Source organism: Artemia sp. Qi Xiang Cuo, chromosome 1 (assembly GCF_049724085.1).
Source record: "Artemia sp. Qi Xiang Cuo chromosome 1, ASM4972408v1, whole genome shotgun sequence".
Classification (NCBI taxonomy): domain Eukaryota; kingdom Metazoa; phylum Arthropoda; class Branchiopoda; order Anostraca; family Artemiidae; genus Artemia; species Artemia sp. Qi Xiang Cuo.
The window spans coordinates 18,258,286-18,275,808 of NC_142794.1; the positions used below are offsets into that span (position 1 = coordinate 18,258,286).

At 35.6% G+C, this 17,523-nt stretch overlaps 1 protein-coding gene across 2 annotated transcripts in view; it reads left to right on the forward strand.

Annotated features, from left to right (window-relative positions):
* Positions 1–1,463: 1,463 nt before the first annotated feature.
* LOC148956072 (DDB1- and CUL4-associated factor 8-like) overlaps positions 1,464–17,523 on the forward strand; it is an 84,413-nt gene continuing 68,353 nt past the window's right edge. For both annotated transcript variants that reach the window (XR_016142190.1, XM_089093914.1), the window contains exons 1-3: positions 1,464–1,727; positions 7,869–8,101; positions 9,865–10,051. Coding sequence is in view for 1 of the 2 variants with exons in the window: in XM_089093914.1 (XP_088950040.1) it covers positions 1,527–1,727; positions 7,869–8,101; positions 9,865–10,051 (621 nt within the window). In the remaining variant the exon portion in view is untranslated. The remainder of the gene's footprint in view (positions 1,728–7,868; positions 8,102–9,864; positions 10,052–17,523) is intronic.

The following is a 17,523-nucleotide window of genomic DNA, read 5'->3' on the forward strand; positions in this document are numbered from 1 at the left end:
CAAAAATTTAAAAAATGTGTGAAAAATTCAAATTTTTTTCAGAATGTGGGGCTAAGCTTAAGCAACGAATAGGTACTATTTGCAATATAAAGATGGCCTTATAAGATTGTTTTGCCTATTGTTTCAAGCACATTTATGGCCCTATGTCAATTTTAAATTCTTGTTCAACCTTTTTAAGACCATAGGCGGGTGTGCCTTGTTTGCCTCTTTTTTAAATTCTTGATCAGCATGCCTAAGACTCTAGGCAGGCATGCCTTACCAAAAACTAACCTGACAAGTAAGTGTCCAATTAGAGAGTCATTCATACTCCTGCCATTTACCCATGCCCCAGCCATTGAAACATTTGCCTCTCAACTACTTGAACTATCTGTCTTGGCTTTTCTCTGTCTACAATTACCCGGCCCAGTCTTGATGCAACCTATGCAACCTATTGCCCAAAATACTTGATAACTTCAATTCAACCCAAAGATTCTCATTTTTTCATTGTAGAAATATAGACTTGCTCACAAAAACGTATTTATGATAATAGACGCTCAACAAATTTTAGGAAAAATGAATAGTCGCCTTCCAATTTTTTTTTTTTTTGCTTTTCGATAGTTGGATCAAAACCATGGACTTCGCAGCCGTATTCCTTCATTGCATCCTCAAATGACCAGTTATTTTTCACTCCAAAAGAATATACAAGACAGTTACCAGGGACTGGTCTAATGTGTTTGTCAAGACAAACTGCTTTATGACCGTCCATGTAATCCTGACGTATACCATCAGGGAATAATCATTCCTTCCAAAACCGTCCTCCATAAAATTTGAGATTTTGGCACGCTCCAAAGTTGTTCCAAGCATGCCATAATATTATTATATTACAATTATATAATATCATAATTATTATACCTATAATTTTCATAAAATAATTATCTAAGCTAATTATAATTTTCATAAAACAAACCATATACACATTCCTTTTACTCCCTCCATAAGGCCAGACTTCAATTCTGTTATGGCGAGTTATGCTGCATAATTAATTCGTTATGAGTAAATCTTAGCCGCGTTTTCAGGCTCAGCGGGTTCGAACTCGGGTTGTCCTCGTCTAGTTTCAAGTTTCTCGTCTAGTTTTGTCTAGTTTCAGCGAGTTCGAAGTTTCAACCCCGTGTTTGATACACTAGATGCACTGACGCACAACGCTTAATGCACTAGACGAGAACAACCCGTGTTCGAACCAGCTGATCCGTGAACAACCCGTCTTTAAACACGGGTTGTTCGCGTCTAGCGCATCAAGCGTTGTGCAGCAGTGCATCTATTGCATCAAACACGGGGTTGAAGCTTCGAACCCGCTGAAACTAGACGAAACAACTAGAAACTTGAAACTAGACGAGGACAACCCGTGTTCGAACCCGCTGAGCCTGAAAACGCGGCTCTTATCTTTAAACCTGATTCTAAAATGTGAATGCCTTAACAGGGAATCCCACCTACCTCTGAGGAAGTCAGTTGAGAACCTTATTCATTCGGCCGTAAGTACAGCGAAAAAGATGGATTGTTTTTCTTCTTTGAAGTTTCACCGTAGAATGATCAATAGTGTACACTTCAATCAAAGTGGCACACGATTGGCAAGTGCCTCTCATGCAAAAGAGCAAGTGGCAGTATGGGATTGGGCAGCCAAAAAAATAGTATTCTCTTTTTATACCCAACACGGTTTCGACCACGAAGGAGAGGATGGAGATGTGTATCAGGTAAATATTACATATCTAATCTACTCCTGAGCAAGAATGCAATTCAGCTTTAGGCTTTTACTCTTTTGTGGTTTTAAGCTTCTTAGCTATTTTTATGATTATACGTGAAAAAGCCTTATTATGTCAGGAGTGACAGTTGGATTTTTTTTTTACTATATTTATGCAGAAGAAATGTAATATGTAAATATGTAATATGTAAGGGTAATATGTAATATGTAAGTGTAATATGTGTAAGTGTAAATGTGTAAGTGTAATATGTAAATGAAAAAAATGTAATAACTTCCGGATCACTGAATATTTTCGGTTCATTGGCTTAAAAAGTTCATTAATTGAGTTCATTCAAAGTCTTGAGTCTATGTTAAACTCTTAATAGGGTTGGCCCAGTCTTCCTCTAATTGTAAACAAAATGTTGCTAAATTTATAATTCTTAGTTAAGTTGGTGCAATCTTCTTCTTCTTCTAGTTGTAAACCGAATGTTGCTGAATTTCTAGTTGTAAAATTTTCTTGGTCTATCATCAGAGGCAACGCTATAGCGTTGCCTATAGTAAAGGCCAAACGGCTCCAGTGTTTTATTATTAATTTATTTATTATTATTTTTTTCCAGAGGCACTTCATATGGAAGGGGTCATCGTAGAAACTTCAAAGAGGGCTCATTCGATTGGAACTCGAGAGTTCTAGTGCCCCTTTTAATAGTTGAAAGTATTGGAGGGCAACTAGCCCCCCCCCCTACGCCCATCATCCCCCAAACACATCCAATCAAAAATTTCGAGATACCCATTTTGTTAATTTTAGTTGATTTCCAGATAAAAAATATGTTTTTGGGGAGGACACTCCCCCACAACCCAAAGGGTAAGGGTTTTAAGTTATGCCCTGGGGGCATATAAGGTTTTTATAGAAGGTGTTGCCATAGAAACTTCAAAAATGGCTCATTCGATTGGAAATTCAAAGGGCTAGTGCTCTTTTTAATACTCGAAAGTGATTGTAGGGCAACTAGCCGCCCCCCCCCCAATGCCCATCATTCCCCCGAACACATCCAATCAAATTTTGAGATAGTCATTTTGTTCAGCGTAGTTGATTTCCAGATAAAAAATATGATTTGAGGAGGACACTCCCCCACAACCCTTAGGGCAGGGGTTTTAAGTTATGCCCTGGGGGCATATAATGTTTTTATAAAAGGCGTTGTCGTTGAAACTTCAAAAAAGGCTCATTTGATTGGAAATTCAAAGGGCTAGTGCATTTTTAATAGTCGAAAGCGATTGGAGGGCAACTAACCCCCTCTCATGCTTACCTTTTCCCCAAACCCATCCAATCAAAATTTTGAGATAGCCATTTTATTAAATGTAGTTAAGGTCTGAACATTATGTCTTTGAAGATGACACCCCCCTCAGAGCGCTCAGGGCAAGGGTTGTAAGCTTTGCCCTGGGGGCATATAAGGTTTTGTATGGACAACGTTGTCGTAGAAACTTCAGAAAGGGCTCATTCGACTGAAAATTTAAATGGCTAGTTCCCTTTTTAATATTCGAAAGTGGTTCTAAGGCAACTGACACCCCTTCCACGCCCACCATTTCCCAAAACACATCTAATCAAAATTTTGATATAGCCATTTTGTTCAACGTAGTTGAAAGTCCTTAACATTATATGTTTGAGCAGGACATTCCCCCCACAGTCTTCAGGGGCAAGGGTTATAAGTAATGCCCTGGGGGCATATATGGTTCTTATGAAAGGAATGCTCGTATAAACTTCAGAGAGGGTTCACTTGATTGGAAATTGAAAGTTCTAGTTCACTTTTTAAGCGTCAAAAGATATTGGAGGGTAACCAGCTTCCCCCCCTCCCCCCTTCAAACCTTTTTTTCCCAAATGCATCCAATAAAAATTTTAAGATGGCTAATTTGTTTGAAATAGTTCAAAGATCATATAACAAAAATTCTGGTGTCGATATAACCCCTCCTGACCCGGGGACAGGGGTTATAAGTTATGCCCGGAAGACAGATGTGGGTCTTATGGAAGGGATGTTCCTACTAAATTTAGAGAGGGCTCATTGGATTTAAATCCGATAGTTCTAGTTACCTTTTTAAGAGTCAAAAGAGATTTGAGGGCACCTAGCTCCCCCCCCCCCCTAAACGCCCTTTTTCCCTCAAACCCATCTGATAAGAACTTTGAGATAGCTTTTTTTAAATAGTTCTAAGACCATATAACGAAATCTCAGGGGTCAACACAGCCCCCCAGGGCCCAAGGGCAGGTGTTGTAAGTTATGCCCTGGGGGAATATATGGTCCTTATTGAAGGGATGTTCATAAAAAATTCAGAGATGGCTCATATGATTGGAAATTCAAAGTTCTAGTTCAGTTTTTTAGAGTTAAAAGAGCTTGGAAGAAATCTAGCCCCCCACGCCCGTTTTCCCCCAAATACATCCGATAAAAATTTTTCGATTGTCATGGAGTTGGAAATTGCTCAAAAATCAGATAACAAAATCTCAGGTGTCGTAACAACCCCCCAGGGCCCGGGGGCAGGCGCTGTAATTTATGCCCTGGGGCATATATGGTTCGTATGAAAGGGATGCTCGTATAAACGTCCGAAAGGTCTAATTTGTTTGGAAATTGAATGTTCACGCTCAATTTTTAATATTCAAAAGAAATCCTCGGGCAAATACCCCCCCCCCCCCAACGTCTTCTTTTTCAAAACCCATCTGATGAAAATTTTGGGATAGATATTTTGTAAAAAATACTTCAAAGTTCAGATAAGGAAAAATACGGTGTCAATAGAACCCCCCAGGGCACAGGGGAAGGCGTTCTAAGTTATGCACTAAGGGCATGTATGGCTCTTGTGAAAGGGATGCTCGTATAAACTTCATAGAGGACTCATTTGATTGAAAATTGAAAGTTCTAGTTAACTTTTTAAGAGTCAAGAGAGTTAAACTAGCCCCCCCCCCACGTTTTTTCCCAAACCCGTCCGCTATAAATTTTGAGATAGCCAGTGTTTTGGAAATTGTTCAAAAATTTGACAACAAAAACTCTCCCCAGGGACCGGGGGATAGGTGTTGTAAGTGTTGTCCTGGGGGCGTATATGGTTCCTATGAATGTGATGCTCGTATAAACTTCAGAGGGGGCTCATTTGATTGGATATTGAAAGTTCTAGTTCAATTTTTAAGAGTCAAAAGATATCCGAGGGTAACTGCCCCCAACCCAAACACAGACCCTTTTTCCCCAAGACCATCCGATAAAATTTTTGTAATAGCTATTTTATTGAAAATTGTTCAAAGGTCAGATAAGATAAATTCCTGTGTCAATGGAACCCACCAGGGCCCCGAAGCAAGTGTTATCAGTAATGCTCTAGGGGCATATATGGTTCTTATGGAAGGGATGCTCGTACAAACTTCGGAGAGGGTTCATTTGATTGGAAATTGAAAGTTCTTGTTCACTTTTAAAGAGCCAAAAGAGATCGTAGGGAAATTAGCCCCCTCCTCCACGCCCCAAATGCATCGGATAAAAATTTTGAGATAGACGTTTTCTTAAAAATAGTTCAAAGTTCGGATAACAAAATCTCCGGTGTCGACACAGCCCCCCAGGGCCCGGGGGTAGACATTGTAAGTTATATCCTGGAGCATATATGGTTGTTATGGAACGGATGCTCGCATAAACTTCCTAAAGGGCTCATTTGATTGGAAATTGAAAGTTGTAAGTCATTTTTTAAGAGTCGCAAAGTGATTGGAGGGCAGCTAGCCTTCCCCCACGCTCCATTTATTTTTTTCCCAGAGCCACTTCATATAGAAGGGGTCGTCGTATAAACTTCAAAGGGGGCTCATTCGATTGAAAATCGAGAGTTCTAGTGCCCTTTTTAAGAGTCAAAATGGATCAGAGGGCAACTGGCCCCCTCCCAAGCTGTTTTCTCCCAAATACATCTGATAAAAATTTGAGGTAGCCATTTTGTTAAAAATAGTTCAAAGATCATATAACAGAAACTCCTTTACGTATGATCATTTCCTTAAAAATAGTTCAAAGGTCAGTTAATAAAAACTCCTGTATCGACACAGCCCCCCAGGATCAGGGCTGGCGTTGTAAGTATTGCTGTGGGGGCATATATGGTTCTTATGGAAGATATGCTCGTATAAACTTCAGAGAGTGTTCATTTGAATGGAAATTAAAAGTTGTAGTTCATTTTCTCAGAGTGAAAAAAGATTAGAGGGCAACTAGCCCCTCCTGTCCTCCCACTTTGGGTGTATTGGATGGATAAACCCATCCAATAAAAATTTAAAGTGATCATTTTGTTAAAAACAGTTCACCCATCAGATATTAAAACTCCAGGGTCGACACAGCCCCCAGGGCTCAGGGACAGGCGTTGTAAGTTATACTCTGGGGATATATATGGTTTTTATAGAAGGGATTCTCGTATAAACTTTAGAGATGGATCGTTTGGTTGCAAATTGAAAGTTCTATTTCACTTTTAAAGAGTCAAAAGAGACCGAAGCTTAATATAGTCCCCACACGTCCTTTTTCTCCAAACCCATCCGATAAAAATTTGAGATAGCAATTTTGTTAAAAATAGTTCAAACATCAGATAATAAAAACTCCGAGGTTGACACTAACACATTTTTTCACTTTGATATTGTTACTTTGACACCTATTTTAATACTTTGATGAACATTTGATTTTTTTTAAACAAGTTTGATTTTGAAATAAGGAATTTAAAAAAACTCTAAATTTTTTGCAATCAAAAACGAACAAAAACGAATTAAAAAAAAAATTTCCAAAAAATAAGTTTTTCAAAGAAAAGTAAAGGCCATTTTAAATTTAAGCTCAGCAGATACAAATACCTTTAAAATTCAAATTAAAAACGACCAGAAATTACTATTAAAAAATAAATAAAACCCAAAACGAACAGAAATTAAATAAACAATCATAGCAAAAACATACAACAAGTAATAATATAAATGCATAAATATATCTTAAAGCGAGTAATGCTTAGATTGAATATGAAAATCAAGCTTAAGACGAAAAAAGTATTTTCCAATTGAAGTACCAATGAAACTTAAAACGAACAGAAAATAAATAAACAAATAATGCAAACAAACATACAATAGATATTAATGTAAATTAATAAATAAATCTTAAAACGATTGAAACTTAATTGAATATGCAAATTAAGCTTGAAATGAACAAAAATCACCACAAACAAGAGTTTGGGTATGACCTCCTTCTCTCACTGTAAAAGTCTAAAACCTACTGCGTCATTGGCACTTTACTGAAAACTCTATGTGTCTTGGACAGTCTTGGTAAGTATAAACAACATCAAATTGAATATTTGATGCATAAGGATATTAATTGTTGAAAGATCCATCAGTTCAAAGATTTATTTCATTGTAATTGTATTTTGTTTTCAATGCTGTAAGAACTGGAAAAGAAAATATTTGTAATATAATCTGTTTTCAGTTAAGTGCCAATGACGCAGTATGCTTTTGGTTTTTATTTACAGTTAGGAAAGGAGGCAGTATCCAAACACCTGTTTGTAGTGAAACTATATTCGTCTTTAACAAGTTTAAAAAGAGCTAATAAACTAAACTGAATATTTGATGTATGATGATATTAATTGCTGAAAGCTCATCAGTTCGAAATGTTACTATATTTAAAATGTTTATTTTCAATTTAAGTACAAAAGTAAATATTCGTCATAAAATTGGTTTTCAGTAAAGCGCCAATGACGCAGTAGGTTTTAGACTTTTACAGTGAGAGAAGGAGGAGATACCCAAACTCTTGTTTGTAGTGAATTTTGTTCGTTTCAAGCTTGATTTGCATATTCAATTTAAGTTTTACTGGTTTCAAGATTTATTTGTTAATTTACATTAATATCTATTGTATGTTTGTTTGCATTGATTGTTTATTTAATTTCTGTTTCGTTTTAAGTTTTATTTGCACTTTAAAAAGTTCATTAACTGAGTGCCTTCAAAGTCTTGAGTCTATGTTGAATTCTTAATAGGGTTGGCCCAATATCTTTCTTCCTCTAATTGTAAACAAAATTTTGCTAAATTTATAATTCTTAGTTAAGACGGCACAGTATTGAAGAGGATTAAAAAAACAGAAAAAACGAGCTATGTGAATTCTGTATTATAAATGTTGCATTGATGATAAGTTAAAACAATTATTTTTAGGCCAAGTTTTTACCATTCAATGGTGATACCCATATAGTGACCTCAGGTTCGGATGGTGAAGTGCATTTGACAGAACTTTGTCCCAGCGGCTCTGTAAAGACACAGAATTTAATTCAGCATGGCGATTCATGTCGCCAGCTTACTTCAGTTGTCTCACAGCCACATGTAGTATTAAGCGCTGGTCTAGATGGACTTGTGAATGAAATAGACGCCAGAGAGAGCAAAGGGCGAAAGTATGTTCTGTTTTTTTTTTCGCCTATTACCAACCTTTGTTTTATATACACTTTAAAGTACCAAGAACACTAAAAAAGTTTGAAAAGTGTTGATGTTTATAAGGAAAAGATGTATTTTTTTTTTTAAAAAAAAGGTGTTTTTTGCCCCCTGGACCCATCTCTGGTCTATTCAAAACTGAAAATCATGATTTTCTACAATTTTTTTTTTTTTTAAATTGTGAAGTTATCAGGGCAATAGCTCATTTTTACAATTTTCCCACGTTACAATTTAACAATTTTAAAAAGAGCTAATTATTTATTGAAAATAAATAACTAAAACTAATTAGTTAAATTTGAAAGCGCCTTTTATCTGTAAAAACTCAAACCTTAACGGTCTCTTGATTTCAAAGACACCAACAGCTTCAAAGGAAAGCTACACCTCCTTATGTTGTTCGGTGTCACAACTTGGTTTGGCTTTCTGCCAACTTGGTTTGGCTTTTTGCCGACCTACCAAAATCTTTAAAATTGTATATAAAGGTCTTTATCATTAAAATTGAATTTACAATTTTCCCTTATTTTAAAGATGTATATGGTTGTGTTAAGATTCCATTAAACCACTTACATGAATAAGATTTCCAATTCACTATCCTTGGCACTGTAAAATCCAGTCTTCTTTTATTCATTTATTCAAAATTTCTTCTTTTAATCATTCAAACCAAAAGGTTTATTACAGAAAGCCTAAATAAAGTAGACTTTGAAATTTAGTGTTACAACAAATATAAAAAAGTATACTAAGGAAAGTTACAAATTCTATGCACATATATGTTTTTATTTAAAAATTCATGGGGCTTACCGTTCAATTTGTTTTATATTTATATTAATTTCCGCTTGGTATATGAACTTTTAACAAGTACTTTATATAACGAATGAATGAATGGAATTTTGCTTCCCGTTTTAACAAATTGCAAATGGAGTAATAATAAATAAAGATAAAAAAAAGGAAAAAAACACAATGAAACACAATACATCATACGCAACGACAAAAACGAAGATCTTCTAGCAAATCAACTAAAATAAACAGATAAGTTACACTTTACACACAACATATAAATTAACACTGAAATTAGATATTATACAACAGATAAATTATACTTTAAGAAAATAACACGTAAAAATCATGGTTACGATCAAGCACACTTCTAAGCTTCAGTTTTCTTTCAATAACGGTAGTAAGAGCTCCATATTTTGTGGTTACTCTGGAGCTTCTGGCCCAAGGTGGGAAATTAAGATGAATACAATACTTATAATAATAAGAAGGGAGATCAAATATTTTAAATAGCTGCCTATGAGAGGATATATGTGCTTCAGGAATTGTGCACCAGGCAGCTCACTTTTATGTGCCCACAACTTACTTTTCATATCAATTTATATTTTTATAGTAATTTATATTTTATAATATAGTAATTTGTATTTTTTTTTTTTATGATGAGAGGACGCATGAGAGCCATGTTGATCGTTCTTAACGCATGCGGCTCTTTTCTTTCACTAGGACTATCTTTCAAGGGGGATTTAAAAGAAAATATCATACAGAGAGTATGCGAAATTTTTCTGCTTTGTCTTCTATTCGCCAAACCAACTACACCTGTTGACCGAATTATTCCCAATCAAATACCTTTTCGCTGTCACTATCCACCTTGCCGATAGCTTCGAAAAACAAAGTAAAATATATAAATTACTTAATCATCTTTATCCTTTTCTTTTATCCTTACTTAATTTCTTTCTAGGGTTTGTTTGGTTAAAAAAGAAGGTAGTAAGACTAAGGTACCATTATATAATATGCAGGGACATCCATTAAACAGTAATCACGTACTGTTAGGAGGTCTTGAGCAGCATGTGCGTGTTTTTGATAGAAGATCGATACGTCTTGGTTCTGAAGAATATGTAGCACTTTACCGTCCATCGAATCTTGATGTAAGTTTTGCTTTAAAAGGTTTTTTTGTGCCTTATGCAAAGCCTTTCTCGTGGTTTATTTTTGTATTTTGAATGGCTGGCAATAGTTTTTCATTTAATTGTTTTTCGCTTCAGTTTTTTCTTTTTTTGTACTGTTTTGGTTATGGCTCTCTGAGTTTGTGATCCGTATATACTCCCCTAATTACAGGCCAAGCAGCCTTAGGGGGGATTAGCACAGTGTATTATTGTATGTGTTTTGACAATGAATACAATTTTATCTTATCTAGTGTTCTCTGATATGTTGAATCTGATCGTGTGATCAAACAGTTCGTGGTAACGAACTGTAAGTAAGGAGCGACCCGGCTCAATGGTAACCGAAACTGTAAAAAACGGAATTTTGATACCAATAGATACATCAAAAGAATCAAATTTTAATACTAATTTCAAGTATATAAATTTTATCAAGTTTAGTCTTACCCATCAAAAGTTATGCGCCTGAGAAAATTTGGCTGATTTTCAAAAAAAGGGGGAAAGACCCCCTAAAATTTATAGAACCTTAATGAAAATCACACCATCATATTCAGCGTATCAGAGAACCCTACTGCGGAGGTTTCAAGCTCCTATCTACAAAAATGTGGAATTTTATATTTTTTGCCAGAAGATAGATCAGGGATGCGTGTTTATTTTATTTTTTTTTTTCCAGGGAGGATCGTATTGACCCAGCGGTCCTAGAATATCGTGGGAGGGCTAATTCGAACGGAAATGAAAAGTTCTAGTGCCTTTTTTAAGTGACCAAAAAAATGGAGGGCAACTAGGCCCCTCCCACGCTCATTTTTTTCCCGAAGTTACCCGATCAAAACTTTGAGATAACCATTTTGTTCAGCATGGTTGAAAATATGATAAATATGTCTTTTAGGATGACTTAATCCTCCAAAGTTTCCAGGGGGAGGGCTGAAAGTTATGAACTTTACCCAATGTTAACATATAGTATTGGTTATTGGGAAGTATACATACGTTTTCAGAGGGGATTTTTTCTGGTAGTGGGGGGGGGAGTGGATTGGGGGTTATGTGAGAGGATCTTACCATGAAGGAAGTTTTCATGGGAGAAGAGACATTGCTATGAAGGGGGTGCCGGATTTCCCAGCATTTTTTAAATAAAGATCAGAAATTATATAGTAAGGAGAAAGTAAGGAGAAACATCAAAACTTAAAACGACAGAAAACATTACGTATATGATTGGGTTCACCCCCAAGTCAATACTTCGCTCTTTAAGCCAAAGACGATTTAGTACTTTTATAAGCGCTATTTTTTCTAATTAACGGCATTTGTGATTAATCGGCCATTTTTAAAGAATTTGAACAAAATTCGAAATTTAGCTTAAAGAGCAAGGTATTGACTAGGGGGCGAACCCTCTAATATACGTATTAAAAATATAAGAATTTAGAGGTTCGTTACGTAAGTTAATTCGTAAGTTACGTATATTTATTACTAATAAAAACGTTCCTAAATAAAATTAAACAGGTTTCAAGAAAGCCATTTAATCAAATAAAAGTAAAATTAATATTCAATTTTTTTTAATTATTCATGTACGGTGAGCCAAAATCAAAACCTGCATTAATTCAAAAACGTTCAAAAATTAAAAAAAAAACAAGTTTTTTTAACTGAAAGTAAGGAACGACGTTAAAACTTAAAACAAACAGAAACTATTCCGTATTTGAAAGGGGCTGTCCCCTCCTCAACACGTCGCTCTTTACGCTAAAGTTTGACTTTCTCACAACTCTATGTTTTTTTAAACAATGAAAAACTTTAGCGTAAAGAGCGAGGTGTTGAGGAGGGGACAGCCCCTTTCATACACGGAATAATTTCTGTTCGTTCTAAGTTTTAACGTCGTTCCTTACTTTCAGTTAAAAAAACTTTTTTTTTTTATTTAATTAATATTCAGATCCATTGACCTTTAAAGGGCGATCCCGCTCTTTTTAAAAAATTATACAAATTTTCTCAGGCTCGTAGCTTTTGATGGGTACATGAAACTTGATGAATTTTACATATCTGGAGTCGGCATAAAAAGTCAAATTTTTTCATTTATCTATTGTTATAAAAATTACATTTTCTAGGGTTTCGGTTGCTATTTGGCCAAGTTGCTCCTTACTTACAGTTTGTTACCACGAACTGTTGCATTATTAACTAATCAGGCTTGAAACCCACTCTCAGAAAGGATTTTGGTGGCCGGCAAGGATATTAATTTTATGACAACCTTGTATAGGTATTTCTTAGATCCATATTACAAGACTTCAATGACTTGTGGATCAGTGGATCAGTTTTTCTTGGAGCTAAAGACTCCCTACTGAAAACCTAAAGAGCTGTGGCAGGTACAGCTGCTGACGAAGCTTGCCTGGCATTGACTTCTGAAATTTGGTCCTGTGATTCCCACCAACTGGCTTGATTGTGAAGTGACTGAATCACAGAGACTGTCACCCCACATGCTTCTACTGATACAGATTTCAGAAGGGCCCAATGCATGTCTCTTGCTATTTTACTCTCAACTTGGAGAAAATCGCCAGGGGTAATATACAATTTCTAGAAATGCGGATTGAGGTATGTGGCAATTTTGACGAGTGTGATCTATCCTTTAAGCCTAGGAGGTATTTTATCTATCCAAGCCTTTTGAAGGTTCTCAGCAACATTTGAGAGCAACCCTTACTAAGCGTAGTTTTGGAACGGGCTAGTAAAAGGCCAGGTATTACACCGAAAGGGACAAGATGACAGCCAATCAGAGGACTAGAATCCGTGTACGAACAAGATCACGTGCCTCTTTCTAGGCCAATCAGGGAGTCAGAAATACTAACAGGAAGTGACGCAACTGATATAAGTAAGGATTTTCAGTATAGTTGATATTAGTGTGAGAATAGAATTCAAGGAGTGAGAACAGTTTGAATTCAATCGTTTATTTATTCATTAAGATATATTTGCAATAATGAGTGGAATGTTTACACTATTAGAAGTTGGTAGCAGAAAGAATGATACAAGAGCACCGAACATTGCGGTAGAAATTACGAGAGGATCACCGCTTTGTCTAGAATGGGATGAAATATATGCAAAACATGTGTTATCTTTCAGTAAAAATCAATTGGAGGATCAACTATGCTTCATTGCATAATTTGATATAGAACATATGGATAGACTTCAAAGTGCTTTAAATGCAATAGCGAAGTTTATAGAGGACAATAAGTTATATCAGTAATTGTATATGTGTAATATATATTTTTGTTGTATGATCACGCTCAATAAAATTGTTCCGAAATTTAAAATGGCACCATTTTTTTTTGTTAGACTTTTTTTGGGTTATCGAATATTCTTGAAGTAGAACGAATCATGGTTAGTCTATAGTCAGCAGTGAGAGTGTTAGGATTAAAGAATGAATAAATTTGAGAAAGAGATAATTAGGTCGAATCTTGTGATTATGGAAAAACATTTGATTCTGAATGACGATTTTCTCGAGTTGTCTCTTCAACAGAAGATATTCTCACAGGGAACACTTGACAATATAAAGGGGAACGATTTTCCCCCATTGGACTATTGTATGAAGCTTTTACGACGCGACTCAAATGCTTTTACTCAATTCATTGATATATTAATTGAAACAAAACAGAATAATATCGTGGATATACTTTTGAAAACATTGCCATAGATTCTATGTAGATGGCACCCCCTTCAAAAGAGGTCATGTAACGTCACAGAATTACTCCTCTCCCATCCCCCACTGAATTTATCGAACATGGATCAGTTTCTTTTTAGCTGTGAGAGAGGTGACATTGGAAACCAAAAAAAATGTTCTGTACATGTCCACTATGTATGTACACTCTTGGCAGTTGGTCATCATGTGAGAATTGTACAATTATTGATGAGTATAATGAAAAGTGCAAATTATGCAATCTATGTGAATTACATAGAGGATATGCAGTACAAAGTAAACGTTGTAATTCATGTCTTGAAGACATTTGTGATGACAATATGACGTTGATTGGTGATTGTAAGAGGAACAAGTAGTTTAATATTATTTCCACTGGCTCTCATTTTTTCCACTGCCAAAGAAATAGAACTCATACCTGCTGCTTTCGTACATGTAGTATTGCCGATATGAAGGAGAGAGTTACATCAGGATTGGCAGGAAGTTACTTTCGTAAAATGAAATTGGATGGAGCAAGCTTCAATTTTATATCCACCTTAATATTTGGTGGTAGCCATTGGGGTATATTAAATATTTCATGATATATTTTTCCAACTAAATGTAATTCACTAGTTGTAGCATTTTTAAGTCCCTTTGTACTATTAGTATCAGTAATATATTCATAACCATTGGATGTGCCTCTCAATTCCTTGTATGACTTGGGTGTCATCAACATGAACTGCCTATAGCTTGTATAATTCAAGAGATTGTTGCTTGTGCTCACCAAAGTGTCATTTATGTAGACACTGATTTCACGAAATAAATTATGTAATATACAATTTTCGTAGGATATTCCATCAGCACGAACTGGCATTCCATTGTCGGATTTCCGGACTTTTATTTGTAAATCTATAAATGTCGATGACATGTCCATAAAGTAGTCTTCATTGGAATAAATTTGAAAGTGGATATTATCGGAGGAGGGTTCTTGTGGATAAAATTGTTCATAGTATCCATGTTTTACACTCAAATCAAAATTTTTTGCATTGAATAGATTTAAAGATGAATTTATTGAAGGTGTGGAATCCTTAAGCGTTAGATATGCCATTGTTCAGTTTATGAAAAGAAATCTAGTTTCGATCTAACAATTCTCTTCCTGGGGCTTCTTCTTCTGTTTATTCTATGTGTCGTCTTTTTCCTTCTTTTCTTTGTCTTTCGTTTCTGACCTGGGTAGAAACTGATGAGGGGTGTACTGTTTCTCGACCTTTTTAAACCTTTTCCATTTTGTTGAGATTTCAATTGTTCGCCAAGGGTTCGCGTACTGGACCTAAGATTTTCTGAAGCACTTTTTTTAAAATCCTTGCCAGAGCCGCAGTCTTATAGTGTAGAGGATGGAAAATCTGTAGCAGTCGGTACAATATATTTTCTAGCCAGAGATAGCGCAGACCAAAACATGTTAGAAAACCAACTACTAACACCGTAGCGACATTAATTAACGGCTTTTACACTAGTTTATTCAATAGCCCACTTGTCTTGGGCCAAGAGTATTAACATATCAGTCAATATCAGGACAAATGAATACCACTTTTCTATTAGACATTTTGTTTGTTTTGAACACCGACAACGATGGGTCGAAAATGGCATGTATCCACAACCAAACCTTTTAATATTGCTAGGGGATCACCTAATTTAGTTCTTATTGTTAACTGGCAGAGTTCCAAATTGGAAGTGTTTACGGGGATATACTGAAGATACTTTATATTGTAATGAGGAATATGTTCTTGTTTGGTATTTCATTCAAAAACTCGTAGGAGGGGAACATGGCTATTGCCAACTCTGGATGTTTCAACGAATAAAGTATAGAGAAATATACAAGTGTCAGAGGCAAAACCAGGTCGATAATCAGCAAAAATAATATGGTCCATCCCGCTAACAGTTGCAGCGTTTTTACCACTGATCATATTCTGTTTAAAACCAAGAACATCTCTCAGATTATCATTGAGATGAATCATTTCAGTGTCAACAGGTGAGGTAATGTAAATCCTTTCGTGTCCCATTGAATAATTAAAATGGAATGAACCATTCCTATGGTATGAGATTTTTCTATTGATTGTACGACACAAATCTGTCATAGTACCATATTCTTTATATTTCAATGTGACATTAGGACATTCACTAGATTTAACTGCTTCAACCCATTCATACTCGGCAAAGAGTGACCAATCAAATGGTATAATATTTACCTCATACACACGACCCTTTCTCATGATATCGTATGCATTTTTGAGAATGAAGACGACAAGAGCCACTTCATACTTTCTGTCATCGAATTTGATTGTGGGGGAGAGTTTCGTCCAAAAATCACTTGTTCTATTCAAATCATTCTAGAGTGAGTTAGACACATTGGCCATAAACTCCAGAGAAAAATCACCTGGCCCTGCTAATGTCATCAGCTTCAACCCAAGCACCAAATTCATAGTTGTACCATAGACAACAAATAAGCAACTGTCTCTTGCCACTGCAAGTACGGCTCTTTAATAACTTTTCAATTTGATAAATTTCACTACTTTTTCTAACTTTTTAAAGTTCATATTCATAAAAAACCACCGAGGATCTCATGTTTTGGAAACTTTAAAAAGTTCAGTGTTCCATAAATAATTCCCCTTTTCAAAAATATTGGTGGTTCTATTAGTTTGAACAGTATCGCCAACATTGAATTCTTTCTTCACAATTTTTGTTGTTGTCATTTTTTTACTGGAATATTGCTTTAGAAAATCATCAAATGTATTTTCACTGCAATGAACTTACTGAGGGATAACATTGGACATGATCGATGTGGTGGATGGTTATTTATTTGCACGATTTTATCTAAAACATGAATAAAAGCAGTAGTAGTTTTAAGCGTGTAATTTCTTGAAATTAATAGACAAATCGTCCTTATCAATCGTTCAGCCAATGAAGCCTTTGTTGGACTATAACCATGATATAGCTTTCTATTATTTTTCAATAGAACCTTTTGCACATGAGGATTAACAAATTCGCTATCGCGATCCGATTGAATTTTTCTATAGCAATCATGTTCAAGAATACTTTCTATAGCATGAGCAACTTCAAAACATCTCTTTGATCGCAATGGAATGGCATATGCACAGCGACTAAAGACACTGATTGGCACTAGAATATATTTGTAGGGTGTATTGTGATGCCGTTGAATTTCATCTAGAGTTAAAAGATCAATTTGCATTATATGCAGAGGGAAAAAGGCTTTAGTTTGTCAATATTATTTGCCACGAAGCCTGCAATTCCGATGCAGAGTGTAACTCGGTTCATTTTCTAAATACTCTTTTGCATTCTTTAATGTGCTGCCACCTATGTCAGAGGCAACATTAGAACGCGTTGTGGGGGAAATTAGACTCCCCACTTCACCAATATTTTCATAGACATGCTTTAAAACTTCATCTATTTTGAAGGCAAACACGTAGTGTAACGTCCCCTCGCCTTTTGCACACTGGAGGGTGGTACTTGTGACGGTGAGTTGATATCAATACGTCTTTGCCTTCATCTAGCCGTCATCATTGGTGTTATCAAATCATTGCTGCTGCTACTAGGAGTGCTAATATTTTCCAAGATTGATTTAAAATCTTCTTCTTCTTTTTCTTTTTTAAATGTTGTTGTTGTTGTTGTTGGAGTTGTTAGAGGACTGGCACCTCTACTATATTCTCGTAATTTCTTTAGAATTTTCTTATTGCCAATAAGACTTTTGGGGAAGTCTGATGCAATTAGAAAGGTGTATAGATTATTGTCAAATGATAAAAGTCCTTTACGA